The following is a 15,902-nucleotide window of genomic DNA, read 5'->3' on the forward strand; positions in this document are numbered from 1 at the left end:
TGTGCTCTCTGTCTGACGGAAGGAATCTGAAAGCTGGAGATTCCTGAAGGAGCGAGTGGAAGATCCCTGACAGAAAATAACAAAACGAGTGTTCGAGACAAGCTCAAAGATCCGACAATTCCTTCCAAAATCATTTAAAGCATTATTGGAAAACCGAATACTTTCTCTCAATTAAAACGGATATACGGGCATTATTGGAGCAATGGGTTAGATTGCTGAATTATATTTCTTCAATCAAAACGACAAACGAGACTCGGACTATGTGTACATCTTAAAAATAACTCATCTCTCGCCTCCTCTGCAACCTTTCAAAGACTGAACCACAGCTTTGTCGTTCAAGGTCTCTCTGCTCGACGGACCGATCTGGCTGGGACTGCATTCCGTTGCTCCCATTCTGATCAAACTCATTGTAGCCAGAGAATGATCACATCTCTTCACACTCCAACCTGCTCACACACTCTCACTGTCAGCTGACCCTAACGACCTCCTCTTGTTCCCTTTCTGCATCGCTCCGTGATGGCCTCTATTGGACAAAATACAAACAGCAGCCTTAGATTCCAAGCCTTGTCAGGACTCAATGCTCTCCCTCTGTACATCTCCGCAACTTTCCAACCGCACTGCATTTTCACCCTCCATATTTATCATCCATAGCCGCCAGCATGGCAGTGCCGATGAGAGCGACCAGCAGAGCCCAGGCTCACACTCACAGCACTCGGCAGCACAGGCGGTCGCTCCGGCTCACAATCCGCTCCGACTTCACACTGACCGCTTTCTCATCTTCCGCCTCGGTGCTCCCTTCTGGCTCGGTGCAACATGGCTCTGGCGACGGTTTGGAGATTTTGGATGGTGCTGGGGTTGGTGTCCGGGAGCCTGAGTCTGGGCTGTGAGAGGCTGCAGTTACAGCAAGTTCTCAACACAGAGACTCTGAGCAAACTGCACGAAATAGTGAGTGTCAGCTGATCTATATTGACTGTTCTGGTCCGTGATTCATCAGTTGTCCACTTACAAACCCAAAACATTTAAGAATACTTAAGTAGGGTGGTTGCTTCAACTGTGCAGGGAGCCGCTTAGGCCGTTTCTCGAGTCGGGTGGACCCTTTTTTAAGGAAGGAATTAAAATGAAATGGAAACAGGACAGAGAGGTTTCACCAGAGTAATGGCTGAAATTGATTCACGACGAATTGTTGTTCAAGGCTCGGCATGTGTCCGCTGGAGTTTCGAAGAGAAGGAAAGGATCTTGACCAAAATGAAACAGTGGTTTGAATCTTCCCGGGGACAGCGGTGTCTATTGTGGCCCAAAATGGGAATTGGGTGTCGTTGTTAGCTGTGTTCCGGTGAGTGCCAGGGGAAGGGAAAAGGGATTTGGGAGTAAGGCTGTAAGGACGGACGAGGAGCAGCGTGAGAGCTTTCCTTCCCCATGACAGGTGGGAAGCGATGAATGTTTATGTTTTTGATTAATCTGATACTGGAGGCATTGCTTAAATCTGAGTTTTTTTATAATCCAAGGAGGAGGGTGACTACGGTTGAGCTGTGCGTCAAAATTTCACCTCGGGATCTAAGATAAAAATCAGATTTCCAATAGTCTGGGTCTGTGACAGAAGGAAGTGCTTGAGAGCTGAAAGGTCGGGTGGGGGGCTGATTAAATTGAATCAGAAGGAATGATTTTCTGTTTGTGAAAATAAAAAAGATCTGCTGCAAACGTCTTGATCTGTAACTACCCGAAATGTTGACTATGGGTAGCGAATCTACAGTGATAATGTACAGCTATTAGCATGGAATCTGAGGCTGCATTTTCTAAATTGACCCTCAGTGGACAGCATGTAGGTAAGTGAAGTGGGGTCAACGACACGTCATTGGGGCCCCTCTCAGCGGCAGGGGCTGAGCAGTTTGCGGAGTGAAGAGATGTGATTGCGGGTTTTCTGAGGCAGAACAGAGCAGGAGCGAGGGAAAGCAGTCCCAGCCGTGGAGAAGACGGAACTTGAACGAAAAAGCTGTGGTCCATTGTGTTAAAGGTCACGGAGAGGCGAGAATGCCAAGAAATCCTTTATCCTGTTCTCAGGTACATTTCGTGTTGTTTATGGTTTTAATGAAACAAATATAATTCAAATACCAAATCAATTGTTCCAACCATATCAGTGGATGAGTTCCACTTGGAAAAATAGCCAAGCTCCCAAAAATGTTATCAATAATATTTGGGAGAAATTCTCGGACCTATGAGTTTGCCTCGCACTCTGGCTGTGTGTTTTTTATCAGGGATCTTCCACTCCCTGCTTCAGAAATCTCCAGAATTCAGATTCCTTTCCTCAGACAGCGAGAACCCAGAGGTTTTCTTGCTCTCTTATACCACGTTCAAAACTTCCACAAACAGGTTTCACTTTTCGAATGTCATGCCGACACTTCGCCAGTCCCCCCACCGATAGAAACCGGTGCTCAGGCAGTAGCAGATCCGAGCTCAGGCCAACCTCGCTCGATCACACACACAGACACTCGCTCAGGACTCGACACTTAAGGAAATCGCTTTGACTTGACAAGCAGCTGCATTGCGACGCCCCCAGTTTAAATCAATAACAAAGGAGCCGTTTGGGAGTTGGAACCAGACCCAGTCGTGATCAGATTCTTCCGGTCAGAGTTTCCCCGCTATCTCGGTGCAGCATGGCTCTGGCAAGAATTTGGAGACTCTGGGTGATGCTGGTCTTAGTGTCCGGGAGCCTGAGCCTGGGCTGTGAGAGGCTGCAAGTTACAGCAAGTTCTCAACACAGAGACTCTGAGCAAACTGAATGAAATGGTGAGTTTCAGCTGACCCCACAACAGAATCTGAATCTCACCGGGATTTTACTTTGCTAATTGTCAGATCAGGGAGAAATAGAATTCCTTTGTGTGCAATTCGCTCTCTGTGATACTCCAGTAACTCATTTTGTGGGACTGAAAGTAACTGGGACTGTTTTCTCATCTCAGGGCGGACCCTTTCCCCTACACTGCCTAAGCCAGAGGTTCTCGTTGAAAACGAAGTCGTTGAACCTTGCGAAACTTTCCAGCGGACTGGAGGTGAGTGAAAACTCGATTGGTTTTATTCAGATGGAGACGATAGAGAATGTACGTGTGAGATTAATGGCATGATCAGAGCGTTCGACATTGAACATCAGTGATTACCACCCATTGTATAAATCGCCAAAGCGTATCGGCGTCGTTTTGTTTCTCTCTTTTCCTCGTTCACTAATTCCCTTCCTGTTCTTTAAATCTCCTTATGACAAACCCTCCCCCTGAGACGATGTCAAAACCTCTCCCGACCCCATCCCTCAGACCCACCTACCCACCTCATCCAAAAGCCTTTCCTGTCTATCACGCCGCTCGAACTATCTTGTTTCACTCAATCTCAATGCCGCTCACTGACCTCATCTCTTTTCTCATAGTTTCTCACGTTCGCATTGCTCAGGCTTCCTGAAACCTTCTCAAATTATCACAATCTAACTCTCCCTTAAAATCTCACTTACTCCGTTTCGCCAATCCCTCCAATCCTGATGGGCTCATTCCTGTCTGGCTTCCATTGGCAGTGAGATGTGAACCACAGAGGCCAGTTAATTTCTGCAAACACAGCACCGCGCTGCATCCAAAGAGTCAATCTCTCTCCTGAATGCACAAACTGAATCAATTCACCAATTAATCCCACGCACCTGCCCCATAACATAACACACCTTCCGCTTTAACTCTATATCAACATCACTTTTAAAAATTATTCTCGGAGCTTCTTTTCACCACGCGGCCAGTACATTCAAATACACACAGTTGGCTGATTAATATTCCTACAACAACCCTTCAGCTAGGTGCTAATGTGATGCTATTTTGCATAGATCGCATTTATGCACTTTGTGGCTATTTACTGAGACGCATTTTATTCTCCTTGCCTACTTCATGGGATTCTCTTATTTATCCTTTATAAGCGGGAGATCATTGCTGTCTGGCTCAGCAAATCTCTGAACTATGAAAGATGAGACGACTGCAGCCCTTCCACAGTAATCATTCCATGCTATGTGTTTACTCCACTCGAGAATCTTTGTCTGGTTTTAGCATTGTTAGTATCTGTCCCTGCTATTTCAATGTTGTGCCCCATTTCCCTGAAGTGCATTTTCAGTATTCACTGAATTACTTTTGGCTTGCCGCAAGGAACATTCACTCGGACTGTCACTGAGAGTCAATTTGCTTGTTGAAAGTGCAACGCTCTCGCTGAACAGATGGCCCACTTTCTATTAGAAAGGGTAACAATCTGTGACTAAGTAAGTAAGTTAAGGAAGTACCGAACTGAAGGGAAGGGAATGTAATGTTGAAAAGATTAGTGACTGAACAGAAGATGAGAGAAGTTTTAAAAAATAGATAATTATGCCTAAAAATAATAGAGCAAAAAATAGGCTATGAGAATAAACTAGCAAAAATAAAGCTTCTCCATTCGTAATATAGGAAAGAAGACAACTGAAATATATGTTGATACATTATAGCCTGAAATTGGCGAATATTTAATTGGAAGCAAAGAAATGACAGAGACTTTGAACAAATATTTTGTATTTGTTATCTGTTTATTCTCTCTTCAATTTCTCATCAACCTCTACTTTCCTGTAACATTTAATACCTTTGTTTTCTAAATAAAATAAATTCAACTCACATTCATTCTTCAGTCTTGACCTCAACCTCAAAGTGGAAATTACATAATTTACAACCTTATCAACATGTTTTCGTTGAATTAAAACTTTTTAAAAATATGTTAATCTTCCTTTTCGTGTTACACACTAATCAATCTTTTATTTTTTAGTTCGTTCTCCCTCTTGATTGAGCCTGTGTCCTTACGATAGGAAGTACTGAATATTAGTAATGCAGAAGCTTTTCTGTTTCACTATAACATAGACAATTCGGAGTTACAAAGAACTCCAACTGGTCACGTCATTTTCTATGCATCAAAGCCCCTCTGTACATATTTTCAAAATATTGATTTAAAGAATTGAATTACTCAAATTCTATTCATTCTCATGAAAGCCTATAATGAATGGGAATAAATTTCTCTTTCCAAATCTTGTGTGCCTTGTTCAGGCTCAGGAGAGAATTCAAATAATCCATCAAACCCTGCACCTCATCAACAAGATCTACAGAATTAACCTGGGTTCAGTGACATGGGCTTGGGACAAGGTGGAAAACTATCTTCTTCTCCTGGATCTACAGCTCAGAGAATTGGAAGACTGCCTGAGGAAATCAGGGTGTGACCACAAGATGAAGAGAAATGCTGCCATTCAACTGTATTTCAGGAAATTGGAGAAGTTCCTAAAACACGAGGTATAACAATTGATAACGAACTGTGTGCTTCCTAACAAACAATTGTTTTGCCAACATTTAACTCGTTTCATTCTCAAATGCATTTGCTTGAATATTCTACCTTTTCAGAAATTCAGTGACTGTTCCTGGGAAATAATCCATGCTGAGAGCAGAGCCCGTTTACAACAGCTGCATTCCATTATGGCACAAGTCAGCACAAGAAACTGAAAAGAACATTTTTTACTACAGATCAGGGAAATGAATATTTAATTCCAAAACTTTCTTTTGAAAATATATATTTATGTTTGCAAGAAATGTTTTGTACATTGGTAACAGTGAAAGTGTTACTCGGATTATGCAATTCAATTCATTGCTATTTATTGTTGTGATATTTTCTCATGTTGCAATGTTGAAGTTTCACTGTGTGTGGAATCTGTTTTGAGATGTCAGACTTGCAAAGACATGGGTTTGCACTTCAGTGATATCTGAGACACATTGATGTTGCCACGTATTTGCCAATCATGCAACCCATCTCAGTTATTCCAAATTATTCCTATTTATTGACATGTTGTCTTAATTTATTGAACAGCGACAGTTTTATATGGAATGTTAAGTAACTTAATTTTTTGTTAAATTATTGCTATTTATTATACATTTTGGAGTACACTATTTATACAACTGGGAATTTTGTACACTGAATAAGAGCTCATTGATTTAAATAAATTGGCCTCGATAATACATTTACTGAACGGACGCTGTGCTTCTTGTAATTTGATCTTTTGATAATGAGTATAAATGCTGAGGATATTTCTGTCTCAATTCCTGTTACTCTGGCTCCTCCTCATCAACAATCTCCATTTTGCACAATTGTTTTTTCTTCTGAACTTTGTATTTTGGTTCAGCAGCAAAAGTGGACTGACTTTTGGATGCTGAGACGGAAAGGGTAACACTGGTTGAAGGGAGCAACAAATGGAATAAGTGGCTTGAAGTGACCTGAGAATGCTGAATGCTGACAGTATCAGCCATTGAATACCGACAGGGGAAGCAGACAATGTCTGAAAATGACATCGCTCAGCGTAAAGGAAGTCAAAATATGATGAGTGCTATTATAACTCACAGCATCTTGGCTTGCATGGCGATAGTCTGTTTTGGTGCAAAATATGTCATCACATACACATGCAAATAGATGTACAGAGGCAGGCCGCTTAAGACCTCAATTGTCACCGCTATTCTGTTACAGTTTTATCAGATTGTGGCCTTGACTCAAATTTGCAGCTCACACCTAATGGCCTTGAGGGAAACAGAAATTTCTGGAGAAACCCATATGGTATGGCAGCACCGGTGGAGAGAAATCAGAGTGAACAATTTTAGATCAGCTCTGAAGTACGGTCATAAGACTAAAAATGTTAATTCTGCTTTCTCACCACACTTGCTGCGAGACAGTCGATTTTCTCCAAATACTGATCAGAGATAATGGGAACTGCAGATGCTGGAGAATCCAAGATAACAAAGTGTGGAGCTGGAAGAACACAGCAGGCCAAGCAGCATCCTAGGAGCACAAAAGCTGATGTTTCGGGCCTAGACCCTTCGTCAGAGGTCTCTGATGAAGAGTCTAGGCCCGAAACGTCAGCTTTTGTGCTCCTAGGATGCTGCTTGGCCGGCTGTGTTCATCCAGTTTCTCCAAATACTCCTGTTTTTATCTTCAAACTTCCAGTGCCTGAGTTCTTTGTTTGCTTTCAGATGCTGAAAACTTCCAATTTATTTGTTTATTAAAGATCGCTCCAGTTTAGACTTGAATAGATTAAATGCCACGGATTTTGAGTGGGGAAATTTCGTGATTAGAAATTCTGTTACCAGTATAAATGGTATCACCTCCATCTGAAAGGGAGACTGCTCATATTCAACCAGTGCCCACAGTTGTAGGTTCCACAAAGGCACAAATATCTTAATTACATTTATTCACGCAGATTTTATCAGACCCTTAACTGTTTCAGAAAAGTCACCACCTCATTCAGCACAACTGCAATAAATGCACGCCTAGGCTGCTAAGCATTTTCACGTGAGCCAGCATTGTCATTCCAGAATCAACCGAGTGAATCCATTGTGAGCTGTACCTGATGATGGGTATATCCTATTTAATTAATGAGCCTAAACATTATATAATTCGCCCACGTGGTCAAGTTGCACAAGTATCTAATGCAGTGGTAAAAATCCTTCCCTACCTTACCACACCTTCATCCCCGCAAAACGTCGAATATGCCAGATGACTTTTGATTTTCTTATTGAAACGTCGGTCAAGATTATGCTGTCTGGACTATCATTTATTCGTTTTCTCTAGTTACCTTTGAGAAGGTGGTAGAATTTTGCAGTTTTGTACTGCTGCAATCCATGTCGGGTTTGACTGACAATGCTGTTGGGGAGGAACCAACAATGTTTTGAACCAATGGCACTGAACCAATGCTGATGCAATCCCAAGACAGGACGGCGAGTGGGCTTGGTGTGGAACATGCTGCTGGTAGTGTTCCCATGTGTCGGCTCTCGTGTGTTTTGATGGTCGAGCTTTTGGGTTTAAGAGCTGTTTTGTTTCAGCATTTGTTGCATTTATGCGGCGCATCTTGTAGGTCCTGTACATTGCTGGCAGCTGGCAGCGGTGGAGGGAATTAGTTATTGTGGATGCGGTGGCAGTTCTCAGCGATATAAACAGCCTCACATTTTCCCACAACAAGCTCCACCTGCATAAAGCTGCCAACTGCTTTAACCTCTTGATTACTCTTTGGATGCTCTGCAGGTCCTCCTCACAAATTGTTTTGTCACTTTATTTGATGACATTAGCATTTCTGTCATAATTTTTGTCTGACGCCCATTCAAAATAATAAAACCAGGTTATCTGGTCTTTACTGTATTCCGCCTCGTGGGAGCTTGCTAAACTCAATTTGTTGAACATATGTCCTGCGTTTGAACTGAAAACTTGTCAAGTATTTTTTAAAGTTTTTGAACAGTGCCTTGGAAAGTTATTTGTTCATGACGGGTTATATAAATGTAGCTCCTCCCGTACTGCGTGATCTGGCCTCACATGCAAGCTGATTGAATTCAGCATGCATGCACCGCCTTTGCAAATGTTTGCTGGTCATCGAAAATGCGCCAAATTTAACTGGAGAGTTTAGGTGTGTAACAGCAGTATCCATGCATGAATGCATTTGCAGTGTATTTTGTAACAGTAAAATTATTCCCGCTAAGCACCAAATATAACTTCAAATGGACCCATATTGACTGAAGTGCCGTAGTCAACGACTTAAAACCAACAATTAATTCGTCTTTTTTGAGGACAAGACAGTTTCTGTACCAACTAGAAACAAAATCGTTTTAATGAGAAAATGAGCGTTTGAATGCATTTAAAATAAAATGTCCATTCTGTAAGTGTGTATGGTGGTTTCAAGTAAAAGTGATTTGGAGACATTTGCCCCTGAACCAACATGTTCCGGAATATCACAAACACTTTCCCACATGTTCCTTGTCCTGCCCCCTATCAGTCTGACCCGCTGTGTTTACAAACTCCTCTCTCTTTCGGAAATGACAAAACGCGTCACTTTCCCTGCGGCACTTTCGCTTTTGAGAAAATAGACACGAGGTACATTTGCAGAGAGAAACCGACAAAGACACTTTCCCGGGAGAGAGAGAGCAGAAAGAAGCGATGAAAGGAAAGGGAGAGGGATCACTTTCGGAATCCGAATCACCAGATCCTGGTGATTTCACACGGATCCTGAAAATGCCTCCCGAATCCGAGCTGGAAGTGGGAACCTTGCTCCAGTGAGGGAGCGGATTCTGGGCCAGGTGAATGTGAGCGGAGACAGTCGCCAGCAGCCGGTGAGCCAGGCCTGTGACCCGGGCTCCCTGTCATCTCCAACCTGGAAAATGGGAACGCGACTAGCGCCGTGTGAACGCACCGGGACACCGGGGATTTCCGCATACGGGGTCTCTATAATCCGGATTAGGACATCCAGCCCCAAGTACATATCCCCATACCCACCAAATCCCACCAGCCAAGTACAGAGCCTCCCCCTGCACCAGCTCAGTGCCCGATCATCTGAACACACTCAACATTCAGCTGCAAATCGAGCGCTGGTTGCGATTTTCGACCCGGGATTTTCCAGCCGCTGCTTCGGGAATCTCCAGCTTTTCGATTCTTTACCTCAGAAAGAAAGAGCACACATTCCTGCTCCAGGCGCTCCAAAAATCCTGGGAGCAGTTTTCACTTTTGGAATGTAATGTGCCCCTTTCGAGCCGCCAGGAGCAACCAGCAGAGCCCAGGCTCACACTCACAGCACTCGGCAGCACAGGCGGTCGCTCCCGGGTCACAATCCGCTCCGACTGCACACTGACCGCTTTCTCATCTTCCACCTCGGTGCTACCTTCTGTCTCGGTGCAGCATGTGTCTGGCGACGGTTTGGAGATTTTGGACGGTGCTGGGGTTGGTGTCCGGGAGCCTGAGTCTGGGCTGTGAGAGGCTGCAGCAAGTTCTCAACACAGAGACTCTGAGCAAACTGCACGAAATGGTGAGTGTCAGCTGCCCCCAGAACAGGATTGGGATCTCACTCTGTCCGTTATACTTTAGGAAGTGCTATGTGGGAGGTGGATATGATGGATTAAAGTCACTGTTAACAAAATTGCTGGAATTATTTGTGAGGGATGACAGGCAGGGTGATCATCGTACTTTGTTGGTACGTTTGATTGCGACAAGGAATTTTGGACAAAATGTAGAACTTCAAATGAGAAAACTTTTGTGTAGAACGGCTCAGCATGTGGCGGACTGAAATTACTTAGTTGAAATGAGAAGCGATTTATTTTTGATAGCAAGCACCGCCGAACAAAATGATTAAATTGTCAAGGGGCGCAGTGGCAGAGGGCCTTTTGCATATATCCGCTTAAATCCATGACAAATTGACAGAGAGGACAACGTGATAGAACTTCAAAACTTATCTACCTCCCGAGACTTTATCCATACGGCTAGAGAATATTATCTGTAAAGAAATTATATTAAACTTGAATAACAGTATAGGTTTGGCCTCAGTGGAATATCATGTGGTTGTTGGGCACTACACTTTAGCAACAAACTAAAGCAGTTCTGATGGATTCAGAAGGATAGGTGCAGGGATGAGCAACTTCAATACTGCATTTACATTGGAGAATTGGGGAGTGGCTTCCTTGCAGAAAAGCATGTTGAGTGGATAATTTACTGAGGTATTTAAAGTGATGAGGTGGCAGTAATGGCAGAAGATCCAATGGTGACATGAGGAATGGCCTCTTCATGTAATGAGTGGTTGGGAGCCGCCACATGCTGCCTGAGATTGTGGTGGAGAGCAATCAAAGGAGAAGGTGGAATATTTTCTTGAAAAGATGAAGGTAGAAGACCAAGTGTGTTAAATTCAGCAAACCAATCCAACTTCGGACAACCAACATAAAGGCGAAAGGCTGATTGGCTTCCTTTTGTGCAGTCACCATGTTGTGAAACTGCGTTGTTTGACCCTGAATGGAACTAGGAAATCAGCCTCTGAGGAACTGAGCAAATCACATACAGAGGAGATTATAGGTCAGCATGTCTTCCAGGTGGTACATGTTAAAAATGGAGGTTGTATTGGTGAACAGAATCAACTATCAATGTCTGAAGGGGAAACTAAACAAAAGGATCAGAACTAGAAATTAAGGGGAAATCAAATTTGAAGGGCACAATTGATTATCAGACCATTATTAATGATTTGAATCAGGAAAGTCAAATTTATACAGAGCCAAGTTTACAGATGCCACAAAAATAGGTCGGTGGCAAATGTTGAGAAATATGCCATGAGTATGCAGAAAGATTTAGACAAGATAAGTGAATAGGCAAAGACTTAGCATGCAGGATGCAATATTGGAACATCTGATGTTATGCACATTGATAGGAAGAATAGAGCAGGAAGAATGGACAAGCATGGAAGAAAGTGAAAAATAAAAGAGATTTAGGAATCCTTCTGCATGAATCACAAAATTCAAGTTTAGCAAGTATTAGGGAAAACAAATGGAATGACGGCCTTAATTCAAAGGCTTCAGAGTATAAAAATAGCCGAGTCTTATTAAAAACAAACAAGATACTAGTTAGACCACACCTGGAATATTGTGACCAGTTTTGGTCCCCTTATCTCAGGAAAGATTTATTGTCATTGAAGGCTGTGCAGAGAACCGTCACTAGGTTGAGCCAGAATAGGTAGGATTTGTTGTATGAAGAATGGTTGAATAGATTGGGCCTGGACTCTTTGGAGCTTAGAAGAATGAAAGGCCACCTTATTGAACAATGCTACATTCTTAGGAAACTTCACAGGATTGATGCAGAGATGTTGTTTTCTTTCGAGGGAAAGACTCGTATCACAGGCACAGTTTCAGAGTGTGCAGTCAGCCAGAGATGAGAAATTTCTGTTGTCAGAGATAGTGAATCTGTGATTTTTTTCATCACAGAGGCCTATCAAGTCTGGGTTGTTAAGTATATTCAACATTGAGATATTCAGCTTTTTAACCAGTAAAGCAATCAAGGGTTGTGTGGAAAGGGCAGGATGGTAGAGTTGATGGTTAACAGCTCAGTAACGGTGAAGCAGGGCTGATGGACTGTATATAAGATAACACGGTGTGAAGCTGGATGAACACAACAGGCCAAGCAGCATCAGAGGAGCAGGAAATCTGATGTTTCGGGTCGAGACCCTTCTTCAGCATCAACAGTTCCTACTATCTCTGTATCAATGACTGAATATCCTACTCCTGCTCCTACATCTTATGGTCTTTTGGAAGGGAATTGATCTTGAGGGAGGTTGGAAGCAAAAATGGTAAACTGAGGGCAAATGGGAGTATAAATGGAGAGGAGTATTTCAACAGTAGTTACTGATGTAGGTTAGAGTCAGGGAACATTATGGAAGTGGAAGTAGGCAGTCTTATTCATACTCACCTCTGGGTCAAACATGAAAGCAGGTTGGCAAAAGGTCTGGGTCAGACTCAGACAGTTTCCAGGGAGAGGGATGGCATCCATGACTCGGGAAGAGATATTCTGCTGGGGACCATAACAGTAGTTTCAGTGGTCTCAACATTGGAAATAGGAAAATGAGTAGGCTATTAGTCTCATTAAACCTGCTCCACTGTTTAATAAGATTATGACTGCCCTGACTATGATTGTAACTTTACATTCTTGCCTTTCCCGGCACCCTCATTAGAAAAGCCCCCTCGTCTTCAGCTTAAGTAGGGGGTACCTGATTCTGAAACTGTCAAATATGTTACAGATTCCCCCATAAAGGGGTACATCTCAGCATCTACTCAGTCAAATCCCCCCCCAAGAATCCATATTTTACAATAAGGTGACCTCTCATTATTCTATATGCTAATGGATACTTACCTGAGGCCTTCAACCTTCCTTCATAAGACAAGCCTTCAGATTTTTAATTGAAAGAAACTTCTTCTCCATGAAAAGAGAAGTTTGGATCAGCAGTCTGATAGTTCAGAGGCTGGAGGAGTGGAGAAAGCTGATGGTGAGGTAGAATTTTGTTCTGAATGCAGATAAGTACTAACTGAAGTCAGATGATGCCACCACTCGGCAGTGTGTAGCTGCGAAATGCACCAGGGTGGTAGTGCCTCTGCCTTTGAGCATGGAGAACTAGTTTCAATTCATGCCTGCTCCAAATGTGTGTAACAACATCCATGGATAGGTTGATTATGAAGAGTGTAGATCCTGAGGAGATACCAGGAGGAACACGGTGAGATCAGGAAAAGAAGTCGCTGCGGGTGATTTGCTTGCTACAATTACATGGATCAGAGTAGAACGAGGCAATTACAATCGCAGCCAGCTGCTGGTGAAGGCTGGCCGACGATATGATGTGATCAAACGTGTTAAAGGCTGCAGACAGTGTCGGACAGATAGTGGGGAAAGATTGCCATTGTGACAGTAACATTGATTTAATCAGTTACAGAGAAAAATACATTCTCGTCAATACAGCAGCCATTATTGTATCCTGTTGCGGAGAATCCCATGCTCAAAAAATCCTTTTAACTTGTCCAGGTTACCAGATGTTTGAGCTAACCCCCATTATCTGGCTTTGATTTTCTATCAGGCATTTTCTTCTCACTGCTTTCGCAATCACCAGATTTCAGATTTCTTCCCTCAGACAGGGAGCAGACAGACTATTTCTCATTCTCCCACACTCGTCCAAAACTCCTGTAACCACATTTCGTTTTTCGATTGACATTTCCACACCTCACCCATTGCTCGTCCTATAAAAATGTGGCAGCTTGGGCAGTGCCAGCTCCCAGAAGAGGCCAGATACACACGCGCGCCCCCCCCCCCCACAAAGACACACACACACACACACACACACACCTGTTCAGTTTTAGCTGCCTCCAAAACTCGATCAGAAACTCAGCGGGTTTGCTCATTGTTAGATAGTTTGCAGTTTTGCTCCATTGTACTGTTGATAGTAAGTTGTTCTCCAGTATTTCTGTTGCTGATGTTGGTTGAATCAATGAACGTCTTCTCACAGGGGGGTCGCTTTCCCTGGCAATGTGTAAGTGAAAGATCTGCACTTAAAGCCAAGCCCCTGAACTTGGTGAAGCTTTCAAAAGGTTTACAGGTGAGTGGACACTGGACTGGAGTTTATTTTTAAATCTTCTGACAGGAGTTTTCTGGAAAGCATTTAAGATCAACAACTTTAGAATTTAAATATCAGGCCACCCACCGATTCAGAAAAGTGTCATGTGCTGTTTTCAGTCAGGTTTACTGAAATAAAGAGACCATTCAGTGAATTGTAACTATGTCAGGTTAATATACTCACCACACAGTCGAATCCAATTTCCAACTCCAGTTTTACAGAGTACAGAGCTAAGTGCAGATCCAGGTTCATTTTAAATGAGTTGAGGCTTTCTCAAGCACCAAGAAGTGCAGAGAATTCCAGGCACTCATCACACTCCATGTGACACCATTCTTCCTCATATCCTCCCTAGTTCCTTCTAGCAGTTGGAATTAGATGAAATGGGAAACAGTTCTTTCTCTAAGATTCCTGTGTGTGTTTTTCTGAGGCCCAGGACAGGATCCAGATACTTCATCAAACCTTGTATCATATCAAGAAGATCTGCAGCATGAACGTGGGGTCGGTCACTTGGGCCCAGGACAAAATGGAAAATGTCTGGCTTCTCCTTGATCGACAGTTCAGGGAAGTAGATGAATGTGTTAAGAGATCTGGAGCAGAGGTCAGACTGAGCAGAAACACCACCATTCACAAATACTTCAGGAAACTGCGAAAGTTTCTCAAACAGAAGGTGGGACAATTGATCATTGACTGTACAATTACTGGCATTCAGTTCATTTCATTCCATTTAAAATGTGTTCATTCTCTAATATCTCTTATCCCCTCAATGATTCCATATTTCAGAACTTCAACGACTGTTCCTGGGAAATAATCCGCGCTGAGACCAGAGCCTGTTTACAACAGTTGTTTGTCATTATGGCAGAAGTCGGCAGAAGAAATTAAAAGAAAGGCGAAAGCCATGTCTAGTAGAGATGGAACAATTTGTTTTTTAAATAGCCTGTCATATCTACAGTTCATGGTATCTTGACTGTTTTGTGATGACACTTCACCTGCATGGTAACTGATGGAGGGCAAATAGTATATCGCTGATAGTTTGTACTTGATCGTTTAATCAAAATTATCGCTGAGATATTTTCCTGTATTAACTATTTCACCAGGGAAATCTGAGAAGAATACTATTTCTGGCTCTTTCTTTATTGGCTGACAGCCTCTACAGTTCAAAGTCTCAACTGCGCTTTGTTCCATGCTAATATAAGGCCATTTACCCCATCAGTTCTCATGTGGTGCAGCATTTTTCATGTGACAGCCTTATCAAATGCCTTTTGGAAATCCATGTGCACTACATCTGCCAGATTCCCTTTGTCCAACTGTATTGGTTGATTTTCTAGAGGCCATGTCTGGAACTGGCCTAACCAGCTGACTCCATTCTTGCTCCCCATCCTATCTGAATGGTGTTAATTTGATCACAAGGATACTGTCACACAATAAGAATTACAATTTTCATACTTGGTATAAAATCAATGAGGACAAAAGGGCCTGAAGATTTTTCACTGACATTTTTAATACATATTGTCAATGAGAAGTCATTTTAGAGATTTCATTTTTTTCTTGAAGAAGTATTATGTTTTATGCAAATGTAAAGCATTATTAATTATACAAAACTATTAGTTTGGATCAGTGATGACTCTCGAAGTCAGAATGTTATGTGTTTAAACCCCACCTGAAAGGTCACTTGTTATTTTCCTTTGAGCTTTTTGAAATTCTTCATCCCTGTTGCTGAGCTTTCAGTAACAATCCTGCAGTGATAATGCTCCAGCAAGAACAGAGCTCTCATTTTCAAAGTATTCTCTGTCTAAAGTGTCCAGCCAATGACACCCGATCTCATCATTGGCTCACACTGATGTTTCCCTCTGGTTCTCTAAATAGTCAACACTACTTTATTTAAATTTGTATTAATTTATTCCTGTTTATCATTTTGATCATGTTATGAACTGCTTCTGTTTTGTATTGTATGAAC

At 42.5% G+C, this 15,902-nt stretch overlaps 2 protein-coding genes across 2 annotated transcripts; both read left to right on the forward strand.

Moving 5' to 3' along the window:
• Window positions 1-813: 813 nt before the first annotated feature.
• Window positions 814-5,522, forward strand: LOC132206108 (interferon alpha-13-like). The gene is made up of 4 exons (XM_059638634.1): window positions 814-945; window positions 2,955-3,044; window positions 5,076-5,315; window positions 5,424-5,522. The coding sequence occupies exons 1-4, from the start codon at window positions 814-816 to the stop codon at window positions 5,520-5,522; spliced, it is 561 nt and encodes a 186-aa protein (XP_059494617.1).
• Window positions 5,523-9,721: 4,199 nt separating this feature from the next.
• Window positions 9,722-15,404, forward strand: LOC125466168 (interferon alpha-H). The gene is made up of 4 exons (XM_059638804.1): window positions 9,722-9,847; window positions 13,841-13,930; window positions 14,376-14,615; window positions 14,729-15,404. The coding sequence occupies exons 1-4, from the start codon at window positions 9,722-9,724 to the stop codon at window positions 14,825-14,827; spliced, it is 555 nt and encodes a 184-aa protein (XP_059494787.1). The 3' UTR covers window positions 14,828-15,404.
• The last annotated feature ends 498 nt before the right edge of the window (window positions 15,405-15,902 follow it).

Source organism: Stegostoma tigrinum, chromosome 31 (assembly GCF_030684315.1).
Source record: "Stegostoma tigrinum isolate sSteTig4 chromosome 31, sSteTig4.hap1, whole genome shotgun sequence".
Lineage (NCBI taxonomy): Eukaryota > Metazoa > Chordata > Chondrichthyes > Orectolobiformes > Stegostomatidae > Stegostoma > Stegostoma tigrinum.